The 21,846-nt window shown below is 40.3% G+C and overlaps 1 protein-coding gene across 1 annotated transcript; it reads right to left on the bottom strand.

Moving 5' to 3' along the window:
- Nucleotides 1-480: 480 nt before the first annotated feature.
- Nucleotides 481-21,388, bottom strand: LOC143852654 (DNA/RNA helicase protein). The gene is made up of 3 exons (XM_077362160.1): nt 19,636-21,388; nt 13,543-13,837; nt 481-1,654 (listed from the first exon to the last, which is right to left on the bottom strand). Exons 1-3 carry the CDS (start codon nt 21,136-21,138, stop codon nt 846-848), a joined length of 2,607 nt encoding a protein of 868 aa, XP_077218275.1. The 5' UTR covers nt 21,139-21,388; the 3' UTR covers nt 481-845.
- Nucleotides 21,389-21,846: the final 458 nt, after the last annotated feature.

The raw sequence follows: 21,846 nt of genomic DNA, 5'->3' as shown, positions 1-21,846 counted from the left end.
GTTGGGTGGCAACGTAAATGGGTTGTATCCCGAAAATCATTTTCATAGGATGATCCTAACCCTCCTATCTGTAGAGGGACTGCACATTATAGGAACTTCCATAGATCGGAGGGTTACGATCATCCTATAGAGATTATATACGGGGTACAGCTAATTACATTGCCGCTCAACAAATGAACGGTTTTGATCATCCTAACTGGCCCCCCAGTACTTTTAGAAAAATACTAGACTTCACACCAAGCGCACAGCATATAAAAACTCATATTCTTATAATGAAGATATAAGTGATTTTTTTTCAACTTAAATGGCCAGAAAATGAGGATTCTAGATCAGATGTTCACGTCGAAAGTTAAGTAGCAAACCTGATATCGATGACGATGAGAACGATCAGTTCCAAGTTCAATGGTTCAACAACCAGTGATTTATTTTTTTCCCCCTTAACTGAAGTGCATTTTGGCAGGTTGTGGTTAAAGACAAACCTTCTAACAAAAGGATAACTCATCATTCAATTTTCCCAACTCAAAATACAGCTGATTACAGATGAGTCTTTCTTTAAAGTAGCTATCTACAATAACAAAGTATAAAAAAGATAAAGAAATACCTCTTACTTTCTGGAGAAAGAGTTTGAAAAGTAAAGGATCAGGACCAAAGTCACCAAAGAACTACCTCAAAAAACACAAGTTAGCGACGCAAGGGAGTGACACGAATCACAACCCATTACGACCAAAATGCGAGTCTGCGTAAAGAGAGAAGACCCAATTCGGAACTGTGATGCAGTAACTAACTGTAGAATCCTTGGTGCCTGTACAAACTGCTATGTGCAAAAATGTGCATCAATGAAGAGGTCACATGCGCATTAAGGTGCACAGTTCTTCCACACGCATCTGCCTTTGTTCCTTAGCACCCTTCTTACCAAAGGCTATTCTTGCCAAATTCTTCTTCTTCTCTTGCAACTCCAAAATTCTTTCCTCAATGCTATGCCTCACTATCAGCCTCACCACCTTCACTTCCTCTCTCTGTCCAATTCGGTGGACTCGATCCATGGCTTGTTCTTCGACCGCCGGGTTCCACCATGGCTCCACCAAGTAAACCCTCGAAGCTGCTGTCAGATTGATACCAGTACCTGCAGCCCTGAGACTTGCCAATAGTACTGTGGGTCCACCCACACCATTTTCACTGAATTCTTTGATCACTTGAGATCTCCTCTTTGCTGACATTGTCCCATCCAGACACAAGATCTCAAAACCTGCCGCCTTAAGGGGTTCTATGAGTAAGATAAGCATCTTTCTGAATTGTGAGAATACCACCGACTTTGTAGACGGGTTCTTTTCTCGGGATGCCACGAGAAGCTTTAGTAAGGCTGAAACTTTAGAAGAGCTGTGTATCCCAGACAAGGGGCTTGCAGGTTTGTCCTCATTTGAAGTTTGTGGCGGAACAGAGAAGAGGTCTTTTTCAGATAGGGTTCGACGGCAAAGAGGACAACGGGGGTTGAGGTGTTTGAGAGCTTTTAATATGCAGGAATGGCAGAAGATGTGAGCACAACAGGTGATGATGGTTTCACTAGGCGGGGAGAGACAAACTGGACAATCAAAGTCATCTCCATCTTGTAGCATGGTGATCATCTTTGCTAGCAACTCTGGGTTTTTGGATACATCTGCAGAACAACATTTTTGTGATCAGAGTACTAAATAAACAGTAAACAAAGTGCAGAAAATAATCAAAAGCATGAGAGATCAATAGAGACAAAACACAAATCAAGAAACACAAATTGGTACAAAATGAAAGGAGGTTAGAACAAGCCTATAATAAAGTGCTGGTTTATAGCATTTATTTCAAATCAAGTTGTATTCACCTGCAAAAAAATATAAGCAACAGGTACAAGCTGCAAGCAACATTAATCTTACGGATGGCTGTTGGCGTCTTGAATTATGAGTACCATGTCAAGGGTGAGAATAGCTCTCCATCCCACTTCATAGCTATGTCACAAATATTTCCGATATTTTCAAAATATAGAGATTTTATTGTGATATTTTGATAAAATGACAAAATCCCAAAATAATCCCTAGAAAATTTTTCATTTGCCGCGATAATATCACGAAAATTTTTACGATATTTTCAAGAATTTTTTTTTAAATTTTTTTTCTTATTTTTAATTTATATATTTTCATTTTTCTTAGTTTTTATTTCTAATATTTACCAATGGGAGGCTTTATAAACCACTTAAGCGCAGGAACGCTTTTCTCATTTTTAAATTATTTTATTTTATCATTTTTCCCAATATAAACCCGAAATAAAAAAAGATTCATATATCCAGGGATTTTCCCTTGCTGAGAAATTCCCGAGAGAGATATTTGTGACATAACTTCATAGGCCAAAAGCACGCTTAATACAAGCTATGAGGGGTTGAAAACATTCAAGAACTCTAGAGCTGTAACGCCCCGACCATCCATGTAGATATTGTCCGATTCTAGGCCGCAGCCCTCCCCGGTTTTGTTTTTCCCGCAAAAAACGCGTCTACACAGGGAATGGGGGTCTACACATATAACCCAAGAACTTTCTCTCTCTGCTTCCGATGTGGGACTATTATAATCCACCCCCCTTAAAGGGGCCAGCGTCCTCGCTGGCACATCGTACTAGAGGAGGTACGGCTCTTGATAGCATAATTGTAACGCCCCGACCATCCATGTAGATATTGTCCGGTTCTAGGCCGCAGCCCTCCCTGGTTATGTTTTTCCGGCAAAAAATGCGTCTACACAGGGAAGGGGGGTCTACACATATAACCCATGAACTTTCTCTCTCTGCTTCCGATGTGAGACTATTATAAGAGCTGACTCTAGGAGGGTATGGAAATGTGTGCTATATATAACTATTTGTTGAAGTTAATGGAGTATCCAATATTTTTAAGGGGGCGGAGGTGGCATTAGGCAAGACTGAAGCATTTAACTCTTCTGATGCAAAGCATAAGCCACATGAATTGTTTCATCTTAAATGGTTACTAACATTAATTTGATTGCTCCATCTTAAATATTTTTACAAGTTCTACGATTTCACAGGATCAGCCATTTGGCTCTAATACCATGTTAGAAATGAGATTAAGGTTACAGACAGGACGAAGAAGAGGAGTGAAGAAGATGGGAAGTCTCTACTAAGATGGGCAGTCTCTACTAAAGGAAGCTCCTCATGTATACAAGGTTTTAAATTTCGGTTTCGGAATGCGTTTCGGTCCTCACCGAAACCGAAATTTTTGCCAAAATTTCATTCGAAATCCCGCGTCATCTAAAAAGGTAATCTTTATCTTCTCTGAAATTTCGGGCGAAATTAACAAAATTTGGGTAATTTCGCCCGAAATTTCAGGGAAATATTAAATAATATATATTTCAACGAATTTTCCTAAAATTTCAGACCGAAAGTTTAGGAAAACAAAATTTCGACCGAAATTTCGAAATTTCGGTCGAATATAAAGTAACGTTTCGACTTTCCCCAATTTCGATTTCGCTATCCACAGAAATTTCGGATTTCGGTCGAAATTTAAAACCTTGCATGTATAAGATGTATATATAGGCCCAAATAGGGCATCCAATGTACAAGGACTACAATACCCCTAACACTACAAGTAATACCTAAATTAACCTTACATGTTAGTCAACATTTCCAAAATTAGATTAGCTCCATCATGTGAAACATCTTGATTATATGTGGTTCTTCATCACGTGAGAACAAGTAAAGCCAAGTGTATTGGGAGAAATAATCCACAAATGATATAAAGTACCAATAACCATCCATAGCTGAAGAGGGACAACTTCGTGTTCCTAATTCCTCTATTATTGCTATATTGCAGAAGGTGTGTGGAAAGGGGTTATCTTAGGAAACAGTTTGTCTCCATGGATTTTATTTTCTCCAATTTCGTTTCTTATTTTTCCCCTATGACCACCTCTCTTCAAGCGAGGGTGAACATCTGTGAAGAGGGACAACTTCGTGTTCCTAATTCCTCTATTATCGTTATATTGCAGAAGGTGTGTGGCAAGGGTTGTATTCAAGTAGACAGAAGATAATTGTGGATCCCCTTGACAAATCTGATCAATCCCGGTTACTTATGCACATGTTTCTACTTCTATTCCTCCTATTCCTATTGTTTCTCTGGTCCTTCTTCTGATGATTCTAAGCTTCCCATTGCCCTACACAAGGAAAGCATACGTGTATTCTTCATCCAATTTCTAACTTTGTCTCTTATGATTCAGTGTCTCATGCCATGATTTTTGTGCTTCCATCTTCATTGCGTCTATTCCTTAAAAGCATAGTTAATGCATGTGAATGAACCTCGTCATCATAAGAAAGAAAATTTTTTTAGCTATGGGCCTTACAAAAGCAATATTGTGATAGGTTCCTATAGGATCCCCCCACCCCCACCCAAAACCAAAACAAAACAAAACAACCGACATGAAGGTTTCCTCTCATATGGCTCAAGTAGTTAACTTACACCCATGGATTTAAATTTCGGTTTCAGTCCCAATTTCAGCCTTGACCGAAATCCGGTAAAAAGATTAATTAAATAATCATTTAAGAATTTCGGCCGAAATTTCGAAATAATATTAAATTAGAAAAAATGAATTTGTCGAAATTTCGGTTTCGCTCCCAACCGAAATCCGAAATTTCAGATTTTTGACGAAATTTAAAACTATGGTTACACCAAATAAAGGGGTTCTCACTTTCATATTTTGTTCTATAAAACCACATAAAGATCTACTCCTTACTCAAGTTCCCACTGTAACCTATATTTCATTGATTCATTTTGACTTTAATTTTCTTTTCTGAATGACTTATTTATTATTCAATTAAGACATAAATCAAATGTGAAATTACTGAGTAGTCTACTTCCCCTCGAATGATTAATCCCTTTAGAGGAATACATTCCTTAGAACTAATAGGGGATGTCTATGTATCACTCCATTCGATCTGTGAGGTCCGTACTTCACCTCAACAATTATGCAAGATGTCCCTTTGAAGCATATATGCGATGGATAGACATCTGCAACCATGTCATATTTGCTTGCTTGAACTGAAAACAGAATTCAACACTAGCAAGTGGATTTGTAATGGACACCTGAGTACAGCGCTGTAACTTCAGTCTCTCGATCTTAATCTATGTTGAATCTAGGGATCCAAGCTACCTTCCTCAAGGGAGAGAGCCCTTCGCATATCCCCAATGTATTCGAACTAGCTCTCGGGAGGTTAGCTTTCCGTTCTATCATATATAAATTACATGTGAAATTTGGTATGTACTAAATTATCAGACATTAGCGACAGCGTATATCACAAGGTGTTTGATGTTATTAAGCAATTAGGGATGGTTGTCTTACTTATATGATGGTCTCTAAGTGTGTATTTGTGCTTATTCATGCATTTCTTGAGTTTCATCTTAAAATTCTATCCTTTGCATATGTTACCATACATTCCGTGATTTTATAGGATTTCTACCGAAATTTCGAACCGAAAGAAAAATGTTTTCGTTTCCGTGGTGATCCAAACCAAAATTTAGAACCATGCTTCCAAGTCTGAAGAGGCTAGGCCTAATCCAAAGCAGTGGCAGGCAACACTAGAAGAGATGAAGGCTTTGGTGAATAATGGAACTTGGGAGTAGGTATAATTGCCAAAAAGAAACTTTCGGACTGCAAGGTGCTCCTCACCTAACATAAATGCATAAGGTGATGCTCCCCACAAAGACTATATATTGTTGAAGTACACAACTATAAAGTGTTGCATCTTTTGATATATTGTAACTAGTTATCCAGCATAAAATTTTCTTGCAATTTTTGCTTCATCTTCTTACATGAAGTGATATTTGGCTTCTCCATCTACTCAGAGTCTTGTCTTGATTTGTTCCCATAATGCCAACGCATTTTTCTCAATTTGATGGCCACAATTTTTACCATCTTATGACGTTTTTTTTAGAATGGTATAAATTTCATTGCAAAAGGAGATGACCAAGAAAGTCATCCCCAAAAATACAAGCAAGCAGAAAATACAAAGGACAAAAAAAAAAACAAGAGAAGACATCAAGGAGGCCAAAAAACGAACAACTTTAAGCTTTGCTTAATGACTCCATCCCTAGCCGAAGGCAAAATATCGAACAACTCTAAGCTTTGCTTAATGACTTCATCCCTAGCCAATCGATCGGCCACACTATTCGCTGATCTTCTAACATGGGAGAAGATAATCAGTGAACCTCCAATTTTATCCTTGATCTCATCAAATAAATGTGCAAATCTCCACGGCGGGTCGAGAGAGCCACTTAGCCGCCTTATGGTATTAAGAGAGTCGCCCTCAACCATTACCCTATTCAGATCCTCCTTAGCCAAGCTTTTTAACCCCTGATGAACCGCTCGCACTTCAGCTTCACTTGCATCTGCAATCCCAATGGGCCCTGAAAATGCCCACACAACCCCTTCTCCGGAATCTCTAAAGACTCCCCCTATTCCGGCAGGACTTGGATTACCCAAACTTGAGCCATCAAAGTTTAATTTTAGCATCCCCTATGCAGGAGGATGCCAATCATGTACAATGATATCCCTCCTTTCAACACTAAGACAAACTTCCTTCCATCCCTCCCAAAGAGCATATGAAGAGACAAAACGAAAGGAGGGAGTACATTTTACCCAAGCAATACTCAATGCTATATGACTTCAATGAAGAGAGAAGGCGGGGACTTGAAAACACCATAAAAAGCTCTTGCGTTCCTTTCTCTCCACAGGACCCACAGAGTGGCTAACAAGCACACGTTCCAAAGGATCTTCCCTTTAGATCTCCGGAGAACTAACGACCACCTTTCTAGTAAGTCTTTAAGATTAGATGGGAAGACCCACGAAATACAAACCTGAGAAGGATACTACTCCATACTCCCTAAGAACTCTGTAGTGAATAAATAAGTGATCCACTGATTCTCCCGTGCCTATGCACAATGCACAATGATCCGCTATCAAAATCCCCCTCTGCCTCAGGAAGTCAATCGTTTGGATCCGACCTTTAATCGCCGCCTAGCTGAAAGTGCAGAACTATGGGGGCGCATGGATTTTCCATACTTTTGCTTCAATAGGGAACTTAGGGCTAGGCATTAGAGAACTGCAAAAAGATTTGACTGAAAATACCCCAACAGAATCCCAAATCCATACCCTCTTATCCTCCCTAGCCATGCTGATATAACAACTCTCTAGCAACTCAAAAAGTTCCTTCTAAAAGAAGTGTTAGATGTGTGTGTTTGTGTTGGGTACATGCCTAAGGGCACAGTGGTCTTTGCGTATGTTTTCTCCTTTATATGAATACATAAGTGAGGCGGAGCATTCCCCAACTCACTCTTTTCCCTTTCTTTCTCTTCTCCAACAATCAACATGGTATCAGGGCCCTAAGGTTGTGGTACCCTAGGGACCACCATCTTCTTCTTCTTGCCTCCCTCCCTTCTCCTCCAAATCCTAACCCTAATTTTCTTTTTTTTCTTCTCTTCTTCCTCCTCTACCCTCTCGCCCAAACCCCACGACCCCCTCCCACCTCTCTCTCTCTCTCTCTCTCTCTCTCTCTCTCTCTCTCTCTCTCTCTCTCTCTCTCTCTCTCTCTCTCTCTCCCAACACCTCCTCACCCCTCCCAACACCCCACAACCCCCTCGCCCCAACCCCCGATTTGGTGGAAATTTTGTAAAAAAGCTAAAAACGAAATTTCGGAATTTTGGTGAAATTTCGGTGAAATCTGGTAAAGAAACAACTTCATGTGAATTTCGTTTTGGTCGCGGCCGAAACTGAAATATTTCGGCCACACCCCCCGACCCTGACCCTGACCCCGACCACCCCCCCCCCCCCCCCCCCCAACCCCCTCCTCTCTCCTTGAGTTAAATCCCTAACCTAGTTCTCCTCCTTCATCATGATTTAGATCTTCCTTGGGTTTTTAAGATCTTATCCGCGGCTCCGATTCTTGTTCTACGGCTCCACCATGTCTCCTTGTTATCTTTCTCTTCATTGGAGCTGCACAACCTTTCTTGGGCTCGTCTAGTTGTTCTTCGTCCTTCGTGCCGTGTTTGTGGTTGAGGCTTTTCATCTCCTTTTCTCACTATGGATTCTCCCATCATTGAGGATCCCTCTCTTGGACAGGGCCCTTCAGTCCCTGTTCCTCCAACCCCTACAGCTTCTTCTTCATCTAGCCATTCTTCATCGGTGGATGGCTCATTTCCACCGATGACTACAGTCAAATTAGATGGGTCCAATTATATGAATTGGAAGGTCGTTGTGGAGACTTATCTCATTGATAGGGGAAGTCTATCTCATCCGTCGTGATCCTCCCTCTTCCTCTGATTCCACCCTATGACAAATGGGAGTAGGACGGTGCTCTTACTCGCACTCTCTTGTGGCAAATCATGACTACTCAGATTGCTAGCACCATGATACACCTTCCGAACGCCAAGCGTATTTGGGATCATACATCAGTTTTCTATTCTGGGGTGGGCAATTTTGCTCCATTTGTGCCACCTAATCATAATGGATGCATCTCTGACGTGGCGACACTCCTCTTTCTACGAACTACAGCCTGTTTGTCTCTCATTGTCAACAGTTGGATGTCCTCATGCCCCTCACGACTGACTTGGCTACTGCCGCACAGCAGCGGTATCAGCTCCGCGTTATTCACTTCCTTGAGACAATGGGTTCCGAGTTTCTATCTCTTCGACAGCAGATTTTTTGTTCTGGTACTATGCCCTCCCTACATGAGGTATATTTATGGGCTCAACAATGCGTAGTTGGTGATTCTATGCCCACTGCCCATGTTGATGGCTCTGCGACAGCGGCCTATAGTACCAGTGGTCGTGCTACCCGTGGTAGTGGCACCTTTGGTCGTGGTCGTGGACGTGATTTTGGCCGTGACTCTGGTGGAGGTCGTCCCCCGCCCGTGTTCTCATTACCTTGACACCTGTTACGTTATGCATCCTGAGCGTCGCCCGTCTGATCCCTCGGATTCTTCTTCCCAGCACGGTTTTGCCGCTCCTTCAAATGATTTCTATCTCTCTTGCGCGGACTATGATAAGTTCCAGCGTCAGTTCGACCAGTCATCCTCCGACTATTGATTTTGCTCAGCCAAGTAGCTCCCCTGCCTCTCTACTCACTAGCTCCAGCTCCTGGATAATTGATTCTGGAACCTCGAACCTTACGACAGGTACATCTTCCTCCCTTAGTTCGTTTAGTCACCTGTTCTCTCAGTCTATTACTCTTGCCGATGGGAGTATTACTCCCATCTCTGGTATTGGCACCGCCTCACCCCACCCTGGCCTTACTTTATCATCTGTCCTAGCGTTCTCAACTCTCCATTTAGCTTACTTTATGTTAGTCAACTTACTAAGCATCTTCATTGGTCTGTCTCATTCTACCCTTCCTATGTTTGTTTCAGGATCTCTCGACTGGGAGAACGATTGGCTCGAGCCGTGAGGTGGATGGACTTTATCGTTTGGATTGCGGCTCTTCCAGTACCGTTTTGCACAGCTCCATTGACACCTATCAATGGCACTGCCGTCTTGGTCATCCTTGTCTCAAGTGTCTACGGCGGATATCCATTGTTTCTACTCCTCTTCAGTCTTTTCAGTGCGAGGCCTGTGAACTTGGAAAACACCATCGTGTGTCGTTTTCTTCTAGGCCAATAAGTCGGGCTCTTCAGTCTTTTCAGTGCGAGGCCTGTGAACTTGGAAAACACCATCGTGTGTCATTTCCTTCTAGGCCAGTAAGTCGGGCATCGCACCCTTTTGATTTACTGCACTCAGATGGATGGGGTCCCGCGAGGACTACCTTTCTTTTTTGTTATAGATATTTTATTGTCTTTATTGATGACTTCTCTCGTATGACTTGGCTTTATTTACTTAAAGACCGCTCTGAAGTTTTCTTTACTTTTCGCACTTTTCATGCTGAGGTTACAAATCAATTTGCTTGTACCATTAAATGTTTACGCACTGATAACGCTCGCGAGCACTTTTCCACATCCTCTCCACTCGTGGCATCCTCCACCAATCTTCATGTACTCACACCTCCCAACAAAACTGTATAGCTGAACGCAAGTTGGGATCTTTACTTAATGGAGCTCGCACTCTACTTATTCAAATGTGAGTCCCTAAGATTTATTCACTGCATGCTTCCTCGCCAATCAGCTCCCTTCCTCAATTCTTGATGGTGCTTCCCCTTTTGGTGTGTTACACCCCTACCATGATCTGTCTCCTCTCACTCCTAGGGTCTTTGGCTGTGTGTGCTTTGTCCACAACCTTGGCCCTGGTCTAGATAAATTGGATCCTCGGGCCGAGCGATGTATCTTTCTTGGTTATTTTCAGACTTAGAAGGGTTATCAGTGTTACAGCCCTCGCCTACGTCGGTCCTTTGTTTCTGGTGATGGTACCTTTTTTTACTCTTATTTCATGACACCTCAGGAGAGTCCTCCCACTAGTCTTGAACCGGCCCTTCCTCCTCCTATTCATGTCTTTCCAGATCCTGAAGCCTCTCCGTCTTCACCTTCTCCATTACAGGTTTCCGAGGTTGTTCCTATCTGTGAGCCCTCTTCTTCAGTACAGGTACCTGAGGCTCCTCCTCCTGCCACCAGGAAGACATATCACCGGCCCAAATCGGCCACCCCTCACTCTACGCCTGCGTCATCGTCCCCTACGACCACCTTTCAGGTACTTATCCTTCCCTCTCCTTGCATTGCTCCAGATTCTCCTATTGTTTCTCGCACTCGCTCACATAGTACTACTCTTCCTATTTCATCTGTTATTTCATATGACTCTCTCACTCCTATGTTTCGGAGTTTTGTGTCTCCCTTGTCTTCAGTCTCTTTGCCGAAGTCATTACCCGAGGCTCTTGATCATCCTGGTTGGCGTGCGGATATGGATCTTGAGATGGAGGCTCTTCAGGCTAATCAGACATGGTACTTAGTTCCTCTTCCTCCTGGAGCTCGAGCCGTAGGTTGCAAATGGGTTATGCCGTCAAACATTTACCTGACGGGATTGTAGAGCGCCTTAAGGCGCGCCTTGTTACTAAAGGTTATACTCAAACCTTTGGTGTTTGATTATTCAGAGACAGTTTCCCTGTCGCCAAGATTCCCTCTGTTCAAGTTCTCATTTCTCTTGCAGTCAACCATGGGTGGCACTTGCACCAGCTCGAAGTTAAGAATGCATTACTTCGTGGTGAACTTAGTGAAGAGGTTTATATGGAGCAACCTCCTGGTTATGTTGCTCAGGGGGAGATTTCCTCCCCAGTATGTCGGCTGAAGCGATCTATATATATGGTCTGAAGCAGTCCACTATAACCTAGTTTGGAAGTTTAGTGATGATGTCATGCGCTTTGGCATGAAGCAATAGGCAGTTGACCACTCTGTCTTCAGTCATCAGTCTGCTACTAGTTGTATTCTATTGATAGTGCATGTTGATGACATTATCATTACATGTAGTGATTCAGTGGGGATACAGAAATTGAAGACCTTGCAGAAAGAATTTTCCACCAAAGATCTGGGCCATCTTAGGTACTTTCTTTGCATCGAGGTTGCCTACCCCACTAGGGGCATCTCCCTGTCACAAAGGAAATATGGGTTGGATCTGCTTGAGGAGACTGGTTGTCTTGGGGTGAAACCTGCTTCTGTTCCCATGGAATGTGAAGCTTCTTCCAGAAGAAGAAGATTTATTAGATGACCCTGACAGATACAGGCGGTTAGTTGGTAAACTCATATATCTTACAGTCACTCGCCCGGACATATCATTTGTTGTTGGAGTCGTCGGCCAACATATGAGCTTACCACATACTTCACACTGGGCACCCGTGGTTCAGATTCTTCGCTGCTTGAAATGAGCACTAGGGAAAGGCCTCCTATTCAAGAAGTATGAGCATATCAAGTCGGAAGGATTTTGTAATGCAGATTGAGCAGGATCTCCAGCAGATCGGAGATCAACTACTAGATATTGTACCTTTATTGGTGGGAATTTGGTATCATGGAGAAGTAAGAAACGGGACATCGTTTCCAAGTCCAGTGCCGAAGCAGAATACAAAGCCATGTCTCATACGAGTGGAGAACTTATTTGGTTAAGGTCTCTCATATCAGATATTGCTTTTCCTCCATCTTCTCCAGCTCAGCTTTATTGTGACAATAAGGCTGCGATCCATATAGCTACCAATCCTGTATTCCATGAGAGAACCAAGCAAAGAGGTCGATTGTCATTTCAATCGTCAGATAATACATAGAGGCGAGATTCATGTTTCATTCACTCGATCTGTGGACCAACTAGCTGACATCCTCATTAAGCCCTTGAGTAAAGCAAGATTAAATGATATTTGTAACAAGCTTGGAATGTATAATATCTACATTCCAGCTTGAGAGGGAGTGTTAGATGTGTGTGTTTGTGTTGGGTACATGCCTAAGGGCATAGTGGTCTTTTGTGTATGTTCTCTCCTTTATATAAATACATAAGTGAGGGGAAGCATTCCCCAACTCACTCTTTTCCCTTTCTTTCTCTTCTCCAACAATCAACAACAAGATGGAACCCAGATCATCCTTTCTTCACCCCTTTCGAAACAATCTTGAACCATAGCATCCTTTTAGGAAGCAACATAGAACAAGATAGGAAACAAGATCTTTAAGGGAGAATGAGAGCACCAAATATCATGCCAAAAACTAATTATGTCTCCAATATAAACTTTTAAACGACTACCTTGATTAAATCGATGTTTCATGCGCAATATGTCACGCCAAACTGACACCCCAAGTTTTCTAAATATATCTTGAACTCCCAATGACCCAATTCCGCCCCATATTTGCTTTCAATCACCTTTGCCCACAGCAATGTTGGCCCTTCACCAAATCTCCACAACCATTTTCCCAAGAGAGAGTAGTTTACTTCCTTGATTCTCCTTATTCCCAGACCACCTCCTTTCAAAGGTATGCAAACATCTTCCCACTTTACTAATGTGAAACCCCGTTTATCTCATGAACCTCTCCATAAAAACCTTCTTTGAATTTTCTCAATGCGCTTCACAATACTCGCAGGGCACTTGAAAATGGGAAGCTGGTAAATAGGGATATTCGCCAGATGATTATGTGCATCCTTACTATCTAACACCCACATACTATCAAACACTCATTGAGCTACAATGTTCAAACAATCAATAAAATCTTCAGAGCGCTCTCCCCTTGAAATTAAAGATATCAGCCTTCATATAGAAATTCTTACGGCTCCTTTCTACAAATTGGGAAAAGATAGGGTTTTCCTCCCTCTCGTCCAGGTCAAATGAAGTCAAAGAAAGGATTAAACTCCAGATCTTCCATGTAAGTGACTGTTACATCACGCTCTCATATCTAATAACAATCATATACACCATGATTCACAAAGGCAATACAAAAAATAAATAAGTAAAAAACTTTCTGCAACAAAATATCGTTAAGGAGTATTCAACGCACAAATTCAGGGTCCCATTATATTCAAACTTCCAAATGAAGAGACTTTTTAAGTATTAATAACAAAATTAGATGAGATGCATGTAATGTTACCTTCAGGACCAGTTGATGGAAGCAGTGAACTAATTTCAGAAGGGCATAAGGCCAAATCATTACAGATCTGGCGAAGTCGTAGAATTATATGAAGCACAGTAGAATAGTTTCGCATTACTCTGGAGGCATGGATATATGATGTAATCGTTTGCTTTGCTTCTGATTCCATCCTGTCATACTGTTTGCGTTCTTCAGAAGAAAGCTCCACGTAAAAATTTTCGACAGTTTTAGGTGGTAGTCCGTTGCCTATCTGTGAATCTTTCATTCTTCGTAAAGAGATAGTTCCCATCAATGCCTAAAACAAAATTAGTGAAAAGAATCTTTAGAAGCAAAATGATATATTAAATTATAGTACATCGAGTGCTTGATGGATTCTCGTCCTTGCAGTTCAGGATTATACATACATATATATACATGAGATATTAAACAACATATTTCCACGGAGGATAACTGAACGAGCTTCCCAAGCATTTGAGGTATTACAAATTACAGAACAGGACTATATGCCAAAAAGTATTTCAGTTGGTGTTAACTAGTAACGGCCACATTCCAATTATGGCGTGACATGGTTTTTGTCCCTGCTGGGCCATCAATCTACCATATTTTTATTTGGTTCAAATCATTACGTGGGCTTAATTAAATTGAAGATGAGTAAAATAATTTGGAGAAATTGTTAATGAATCCATTGGATTCAAGTTGAACTAACATCTGTTTTAGTTTTTTTTAAAAGTTGATGAATTCAATCAAAGATTGTTATGCAATTGAGCAGATCTTTTAAAATTTAAACATAAGGAGCCAGTTAAAGGTTGATCATTTGATTTTCCCATAAAATGGATGTTTGAAAGAAACATTGAACAAGTTAATTATTCTCGGCTTCTTGAGTTGTAATAAATGATTGGGGCAATGTCTCTCTAGCATATATATATATATATATATATATATATATATATATATATATATATAAAGCTCTCTAGCATTGCTCAGAAGAATTCTTTATGTTCAGATTTCTACCTCAATGTATCAGAGATGTATTTGATACTTCAAGTTCCAGGTACATTAATACGCAATCATACATAGGGTGACCGTTTATCTGGAAAACAGTACTATGCTAAACATTTCTTCTCCTCCACCCTGGCCAGTGCAACTGCCGGTGGAATTGATATAGTTTTGTCGTAGACATAAATCTGATAAACCCGCACTTTTACCCATAAGCTTAAGCTCTTAATTACGAGATTTACTGGGTGTTAGGAGAATATCTGTTGATAGAACTTGGATACAAAGCCTCTTACGGCAACAATTCTTTCTATTAGAATCCTGTATGTGACAATCAGTAATTTATCTATCATGAACCAGCTAGTACTCTTCAGTTTCCACAAGCAAGCTAAGAATGATTTATAAATGCAATTTCAAGCTTGAGGAGCAGTAGGAACTAGAAATTTATTTTGTATTTAATGCAGAGCCAAAACCCTCCAGTGGAAGCCCACCAAAGGTCCCACTATAAAAAGTGCTTAATAAGTGAAAAAGCAGAAAGATTAAGAAAGAGAGAGAAGAAAAGAGAATTCGTGGAGTCTAACCTCAGTTTCTTATTTCATTAATTTGTATGAGACCTATACAAATTTATTTATACAAATACTCAAATGACCAAAATAACCACTACATATTTTGGCCACTTTTAACACTCCCCTCAAGCCGAAGTGCTCTATGGAACATGTTTAGCTTGTCAACTAAATAGTGATGACGGTTATTAGTGAGACCCTTCACCACCCTCGACCTTCTCACGAATGAAATGATTTATCCTAGGATAGAAAAATTGGATTATGAGATAGTTTGATAGAACTTTAAAATCGCAGTTAGGGAGATGTGAACCTGACCTCAAAAAATGCTCATGTAAAAAATACCTAATCCATGTGAGCTTGGCAGTGACACAGGTCATAGATATGTACTCTGCATCTTCGCTCGATCTAGCCACCGTCTTCTGCTTCTTGCTACTCCGTGAGATTGGAGGGTCATTAATACGACACAATCCCCACACATTGACCTAAGTGTTTTAATCTCACACCCAATTTTCATTTGAATATCCATACACTCTTGACTGTCTTATCTTGATGTGCTCTGTAAAAAAAAAATCCATGACTCAGCATAGATTAGCTTGGCTACCTAAAGCTGCTTCTCTCTAGGATCGCAAAGGTATTGACAAACCTGAGTCATTGCATGGGTTATGTAAAGCCTAGTGAAAGTAGGGCATTGGATAGCCCCTAACATACTCTAAAATTTATTGGGATCTTTGATTGTTTTCCCTTCTTTACCATTGATCTTTTTGTTATAGACTACAAGCATGCTAATGGGTTTACACTAAATCACTTTGAACCTATTAAGTAGTAGATCCATGAGATATTTCTTTTGAGATAGATATGTCTCTTCCTTGGATCTCTCTACCTCGATCGGAAGAAAATACCGCAACTATCCTAGATCCTTCATGTCAATGGTTCCTGTTAGGCTGTTTTTGAGACCCTGAATCTATGATTTGTCACTCCCTATTACAATGATATCATCTAAATATACTAAATACAAGTACCATTCCAGAGTAAGAATGCTTAATGAACACAGTTACCGGACTTTTTATATAGCTGCGATACTTATGAGCCTGATATAATTTGTCGAATCACATGATTCACAATCTATGAGCCTATTTCAATACATGGAAGTTTGAAAATGAAACTATCTTTGTCGACAGTCTCAAATCCTTCATGTTGCTCCATATAAACTTCCACTTTAAAAAACCTGAAGAGAAGCATTATTTATGTCCATCTGGCTGACTATAAAGCCAAAACTATTGGCTAGAGAAAGGAAAACCTTCCTATCATACTCTTGTCTTGACTACCGGACTATATTTCTAATTATAATCAAGCCCTTGAATCTGGTTATACCCCTTAGCCACTAGTCTCACCTAGTCCTATCTATGGGACAATCAGCATCTTTCTTCAGCTTTAAAACCCCATTCCAACCTACTACATTTTGCCTACAAGTCTCGGAACTACATCACATGTGCCACTACAGTAAAGTTAAGCCCCCCCCCTGGGCAATTTTTTCTTCCACAGTCTCTATCCACCTATTGCTAGATGTCGCCTCGTTAAATGCCTTTGACTCATCTAATGGCTAAGAACTTGGGTTATTAAAGCTTTGATGATGTCGTAGTGCATTTGATAAACATAATATTTTCATCTATGGTGTGGCTAGCCGAAGCAGGAGCGGGGCCTAGAGTAGAATCTGACACAGGAATCTCATCGCAAGATACCTTCCCCTTAATATTGCATCTATTGTTCAATGGGTCATAAAAATGAGACTCGTCAAATGAAACAAGGCGTGAGATTGGAATTTTGTGAGATGATAACGAGTAATACCTATGACCATTGTGATTACCACTATAACCTACAAAAATGCAATTAAAAACCTTGAGGAAAAATTTCTTCTGGGTAGAAGAAAGCATGTGGAATAACGGATACACCCCCATGATCTAATAAAATAATAGTTTCGGTCTTTGCCAGTGATCACTTGAGTGAGAGAGGCAGGGACAAGAGTGGTGGACGGAAGCATATTAATAACATGTATAGTTGTGTCGAAGGCCTCAGTCTATGGATAATTCAGTGCCCTTGAGTGAAACAACATAGATAACCCTACGTTGGTGATCCATTGATGCCTATGTTTGGAAACTCCATTAGCGGATAGAGTCATGGTTTGAAATTTCGGCCGAAATGCCGAAAGTTCGGCTGTAATTTTGGATTTCGGCCAGGACCAACACCGAAAGTACCTTGAATCAGTGTCGGTTCCAGATTCTGGCTGAAATTCCGAAATTTCGGCCAAATTACTATTTTTAATATTTTTTTTCCAGAATTTCAATTTTTAGCCGAAATTTCAGCTAAAATTTTGGTTTTCTATGAAAAATTGTTTTTTTTTTACCGAATTTCGACCTGAAACCAGAATTTTAAACCACGGTCGCTTCCATGGTCAGGACTCTTCCCAGGGTCCGGAGGTAGCTCACAAAGGTCGCCATTATCACTTTCAGTGCATCAAATTGCTCAGTAATGGCAAACTGTCATTATTTGGTAAAGCAAGATGGTAGAGTTGAAAATTCTTGTTACAGAAAAAAGCGGGAAGAATGGAGATATTTCAGATCTGGAGTTAATGAGTTTGGAATGCGAGAGTTAAAAAAAATCACTAAACAAACTAGTAATGTGGTTCATTTTTCTTGAATTCCGTTTTAGAAACTTGTTTTAATATTTCTAGTCCGTTTATGCTGGTAGAAGGAAAATGTGTGTTTTGTTAACGAGAAGGATGCGGATAAACGAATGACTTTCAGATCTGCAAGTCCAGGGATTGAAATTATAAATGTGAAACAGAGATTTCTTTTTTGGTAATGTCTAGTTTAGATGTTTTTAGGTTCAATTTGCTTGTTAGCACCACTTTTGACATTGATAATATGTATTCTCTTACAGAAAGAAGTTAGAATTCCTTTATATTGATAAGGAAGTAGACAAACAGAGAATGTATAGACCTAAAACTCCAGAGTTTGAATATCAAGAAGGAACATTTTTTGCTATCTCTAGTTCGCTTTTGTTTCTGAAGGACAATAAAAAGACCAAAGGAATTCAATTTTGAAATACCAGAACTGGAATCTCCCATGGTAACTGAAATCTCCCGTGGTAACATCTCCCATCCTACCTCACTGCCTTCACCACAATCCCACGACCCCATGGTAACTGGAATCTCCCGTGGTAACATCTCCCATCCTACCTCACTGCCTTCACCACAATCCCACAACCCCTACCACCACGCATCATCGTCCTCACCATTATAGGAGTTGCCCTTGTCAAGCATCCCTCGATAACTCTGAAAACTATTGTATTTCTCTGCAACCAAAAATCCATACGGTTTCAAATGTCATGAAATCCCTATTAAAATGGTATTGAAAATCCTCATTCCACTCCCATTTGAGCCTAGAGAGAAAAGATTTCAGCTGCTCTTGGACGGACAGAAAGAGGAGAAAAATAAGATGAGATATTTTGTAATTTTCTTATAGATAATACATTTTAAGGATGTTTTCCTAGATAAAGGGTTCGTTTTCTTCCCTTTTAGTAGGCGAGCTGCAGTTAGGTGGACACCGAGCAGAATAAATTAAAAAGAAATAACAAATTAGATTATGAGGAATTCATTTACATTGCAATCATCATGAATAATAATAGAAAGCTTACGGGGAATGGAAGAGAGGAATATCTAAGCCCTAGCAAGGGCAATCAGCCTTGGAGAGATACTTAGCAGCACAGTTTGATTGTATCCAAGTATGTGACACCTTCCAAGCAACAAATTTGTCAAGAAGCTTGTGGCTCTCTGCTACAAAAGATTTTTGTCTCCAAGATCAAGTGGATGCACCACTTTTCTTTTTCTTTTCTATTGTTTCTGTTTTTAAAAATTTATCATTAAAAAGTTTGGAGTCATGATACTGAGTTCATGGTTTAAACCCATTTGAACGAGTGGTTGGACTATTTAGACCACACCAACAGCCTCATCAGCTCAATCCCAATTCGACTTGTAATACATTGGCTTATGAGTAATTGTGGCCAAATGCAAGTTGTTAACATACAAAGATGTAAAAACTATGAACAATGGTTTATGTTTCTGAGCTGTTTATTGTTCAAGTATGACATGAAGTTATATTTAGAGCACTTAAGCATTCCAACCAAAACAGAAGCAAGCACATTGTGCATAAAAAGGAAGAGGTTTTGGATGAGAGGAAAGCACATTGTGCATAAAAAGAAAGAGGTTTTGGATGAGAGGAAAGAGATGCTTTCTAATAATAAGGCGCTGCAAATAAAAAACATTTGCAACTTACATTATAGCAAGCATAAAGTAAGTTCTAAGTTTAAACCTTGAATTAGATGCATTAAGGTGGGAAAACAAAACATATTTTGTTCATGATAACAAAAGACAAGTGAAGAGCAGTATGATTAAACCTTGAATTAGATGCATTAAGGTGGGAAAACAAAACATATTTTGTTCATGATAACAAAAGACAAGTGAAGAGCAGTATGATCTTACCTGCAAACGAAATAGACCACTGGCACTCCCATGATCCAGTGGATGTTGCACCAAACTCTGCCAGTAGCTCCTAATCGAAAACGGTTGAAATCTCAAGAAAGCCATGAGAGAGAACAAATCAAACGAGCCATTTTGAATGGGTGTTCCCGTGACTGCCCATCTCCTCTTAGCCTTCAAAGCATGGATAGCTTGACTTTGCAATGCTGACGCGTTCTTAATCTGATGTGCCTCGTCCAAAATAACCCTCAACCACTCGATCTCCTTTATAGGTGATTTTTTCCAATACACTTCTCCAGCCAAAGTACTATATGTCGTCAGCACTATATCGAATTTCTGAATCTCCTTGGCTTCTTTAGTGCGTTCACCATAATACATGTATACCTTCAAGCTTCCTTGTCTGGTGTGTTCACCTAGTTGTGTTATCCACGTCGCGAATACTGACGGAGGACAGACAATTAACGTTGTTTTGGGGCCTAACATACTAGGAGTTTCATCCCCTATATCCTTTAGGTCTCCCCTCCTCCCATCATTCAACTTTCTTTTTTTGCAAGATCCTACAATTCTATTGCCAGATTTCTCCCTTTTAAACTTACGAACAGAAATAGATGATTTGTCTTTTGGCAACTTCTCTAAATTATCATCATCGGTTTCAAGTGGGAGAGATGGAACATTACTTTTTCTATCCATCGCAATCAAAGAAAGCAGTGTGAGGGTCTTTCCCATACCCATGTCATCAGCAAAGATCCCACCTCTTATCGACTCCGGCCGCTCATCAGTCTGGTAATTCGTCAACACGTTCCTATAAATCCCGCTCTTCTCTTCCCAAAAAGGTGGCAATTCACAAGAATTTTCCCTATGAATCAACCAAGCTAACCCTTCCTGCTGATGCAAAAACAGCTCCGACTTAATAATTTCTTTAGGCGGCTCAACAATTTCCCTCCCATTCTCCCCCACATCAGTCCCTACCAACTTAAAAATCTCATCCACGTCTGTTTTCGGGTTATTCTCCTTAACAATAGCAGCCTCTGATAACGCAAATGATGGGTTGGGATCTGAAATCAGCTGCAACTCACTAACCATGATTGCCGACTGAACAATTGAGATCTCGTCGAACGATGTAAAAATGTGAATCTGACAAGGGAGCTTATAAGGGTTTCTGTTCTTAGGGGGTTTGGGGACTATACCTTCAAGGATTACGAGATTGGAATCCATGAGAGGTGCAAGAATTTCAGCAGAAGAGCGCTCAATATAGCCCACTTCAATGGTTTGGGTATTGATGACTTTGATAGCATTGGTATCATAAGGGTTTAGTGGTTCGCGGATTAGACCCACCATTTCCCGGCCACTGATTGTTCCTTCGTAATGCTTGAGACCCACAATATTAACAATCACAAAACCCACCATGAAAATCTCTGGAGAATTAGAAGAAGAAGGGGCGGTGGAAGACTGAGATTCTTGCATTTCTTGATGGGTAAGGTTAAAATTAGGGTTTGGGTATTCCATTAAAAAAAAGGAAGACAACAGAGAGAGAGAGAGAGAGAGGGATAGAAAGAAGGGTGTGAGATTTTAGGGAGAGATGGGGATTTAGGTATGTTAGGGTTTAGAATGTTAACCGTTTATGAAAACTGAGAGAGAGAAAAGGGAGGGGGGGCGATTTTAGGATGTTACCGTTACAATCTTCGTTTTGAAAAGAGGAAGAGGCGGGCATCGATTGTTGAAGTGTGAAGTCTAGAAGTTCTACAAGTAGATACAGGAGGTGAGAAATGTTTATAAGTTTATAACCACCTATTATGAGTTTATAACCACCTATTATGAGTTTATAACCACCACCAGGAGGCTCTGTTATTTTATGATTATAAGTTTATAACCACCTATTATGAGTCCTAAACCAATGAGGACTCAAGATAAGTTTTAGACTCTAGGCCCCCTTTAATTTTGAAGATTATAACCACCGATTATGACTCCTAAACCAATTAGGACTCAAAATAATGGGTGGTCCATCATTAAGTGGTTTTAGACTCATAATTGATAAATGTTTTAGGCCCTGTTCTTTTAAGATTATAACCACCTATTATGAGGACTCAAAATAATTGGCGGTCCAATAATTGGTTTGAGACTCATAATTGAGAAATGTATTTGGCCCTTTTCTTTTAAGATAATGACCACCGATTATGAGTCCCAAACCAATTAGGACTCAAAATAATTGGTGGT

This window comes from Tasmannia lanceolata, unplaced genomic scaffold (genome assembly GCF_043159265.1).
Source record: "Tasmannia lanceolata isolate RefF3 unplaced genomic scaffold, GAP_Taslan_0.1 ptg000019l, whole genome shotgun sequence".
NCBI lineage: Eukaryota > Viridiplantae > Streptophyta > Magnoliopsida > Canellales > Winteraceae > Tasmannia > Tasmannia lanceolata.
This window is presented reverse-complemented; position numbering and strand designations above follow the sequence as displayed.

What these genes read in the sequence shown, in the direction of transcription:
- LOC143852654 (XM_077362160.1), bottom strand. Translation starts at nt 21,138, where the DNA reads ATGGAATACCCAAACCCTAATTTTAACCTTACCCATCAAGAAATGCAA. An exon ending in GTGGTCTATTTCGTTTGCAG is followed by an intron (nt 13,838 to 19,635) that starts GTAAGATCATAC and finishes ATTTTGTTTTAG; the next exon opens with GCATTGATGGGAACTATCTC. An exon ending in TCCATCAACTGGTCCTGAAG is followed by an intron (nt 1,655 to 13,542) that starts GTAACATTACAT and finishes GTTGTTCTGCAG; the next exon opens with ATGTATCCAAAAACCCAGAG.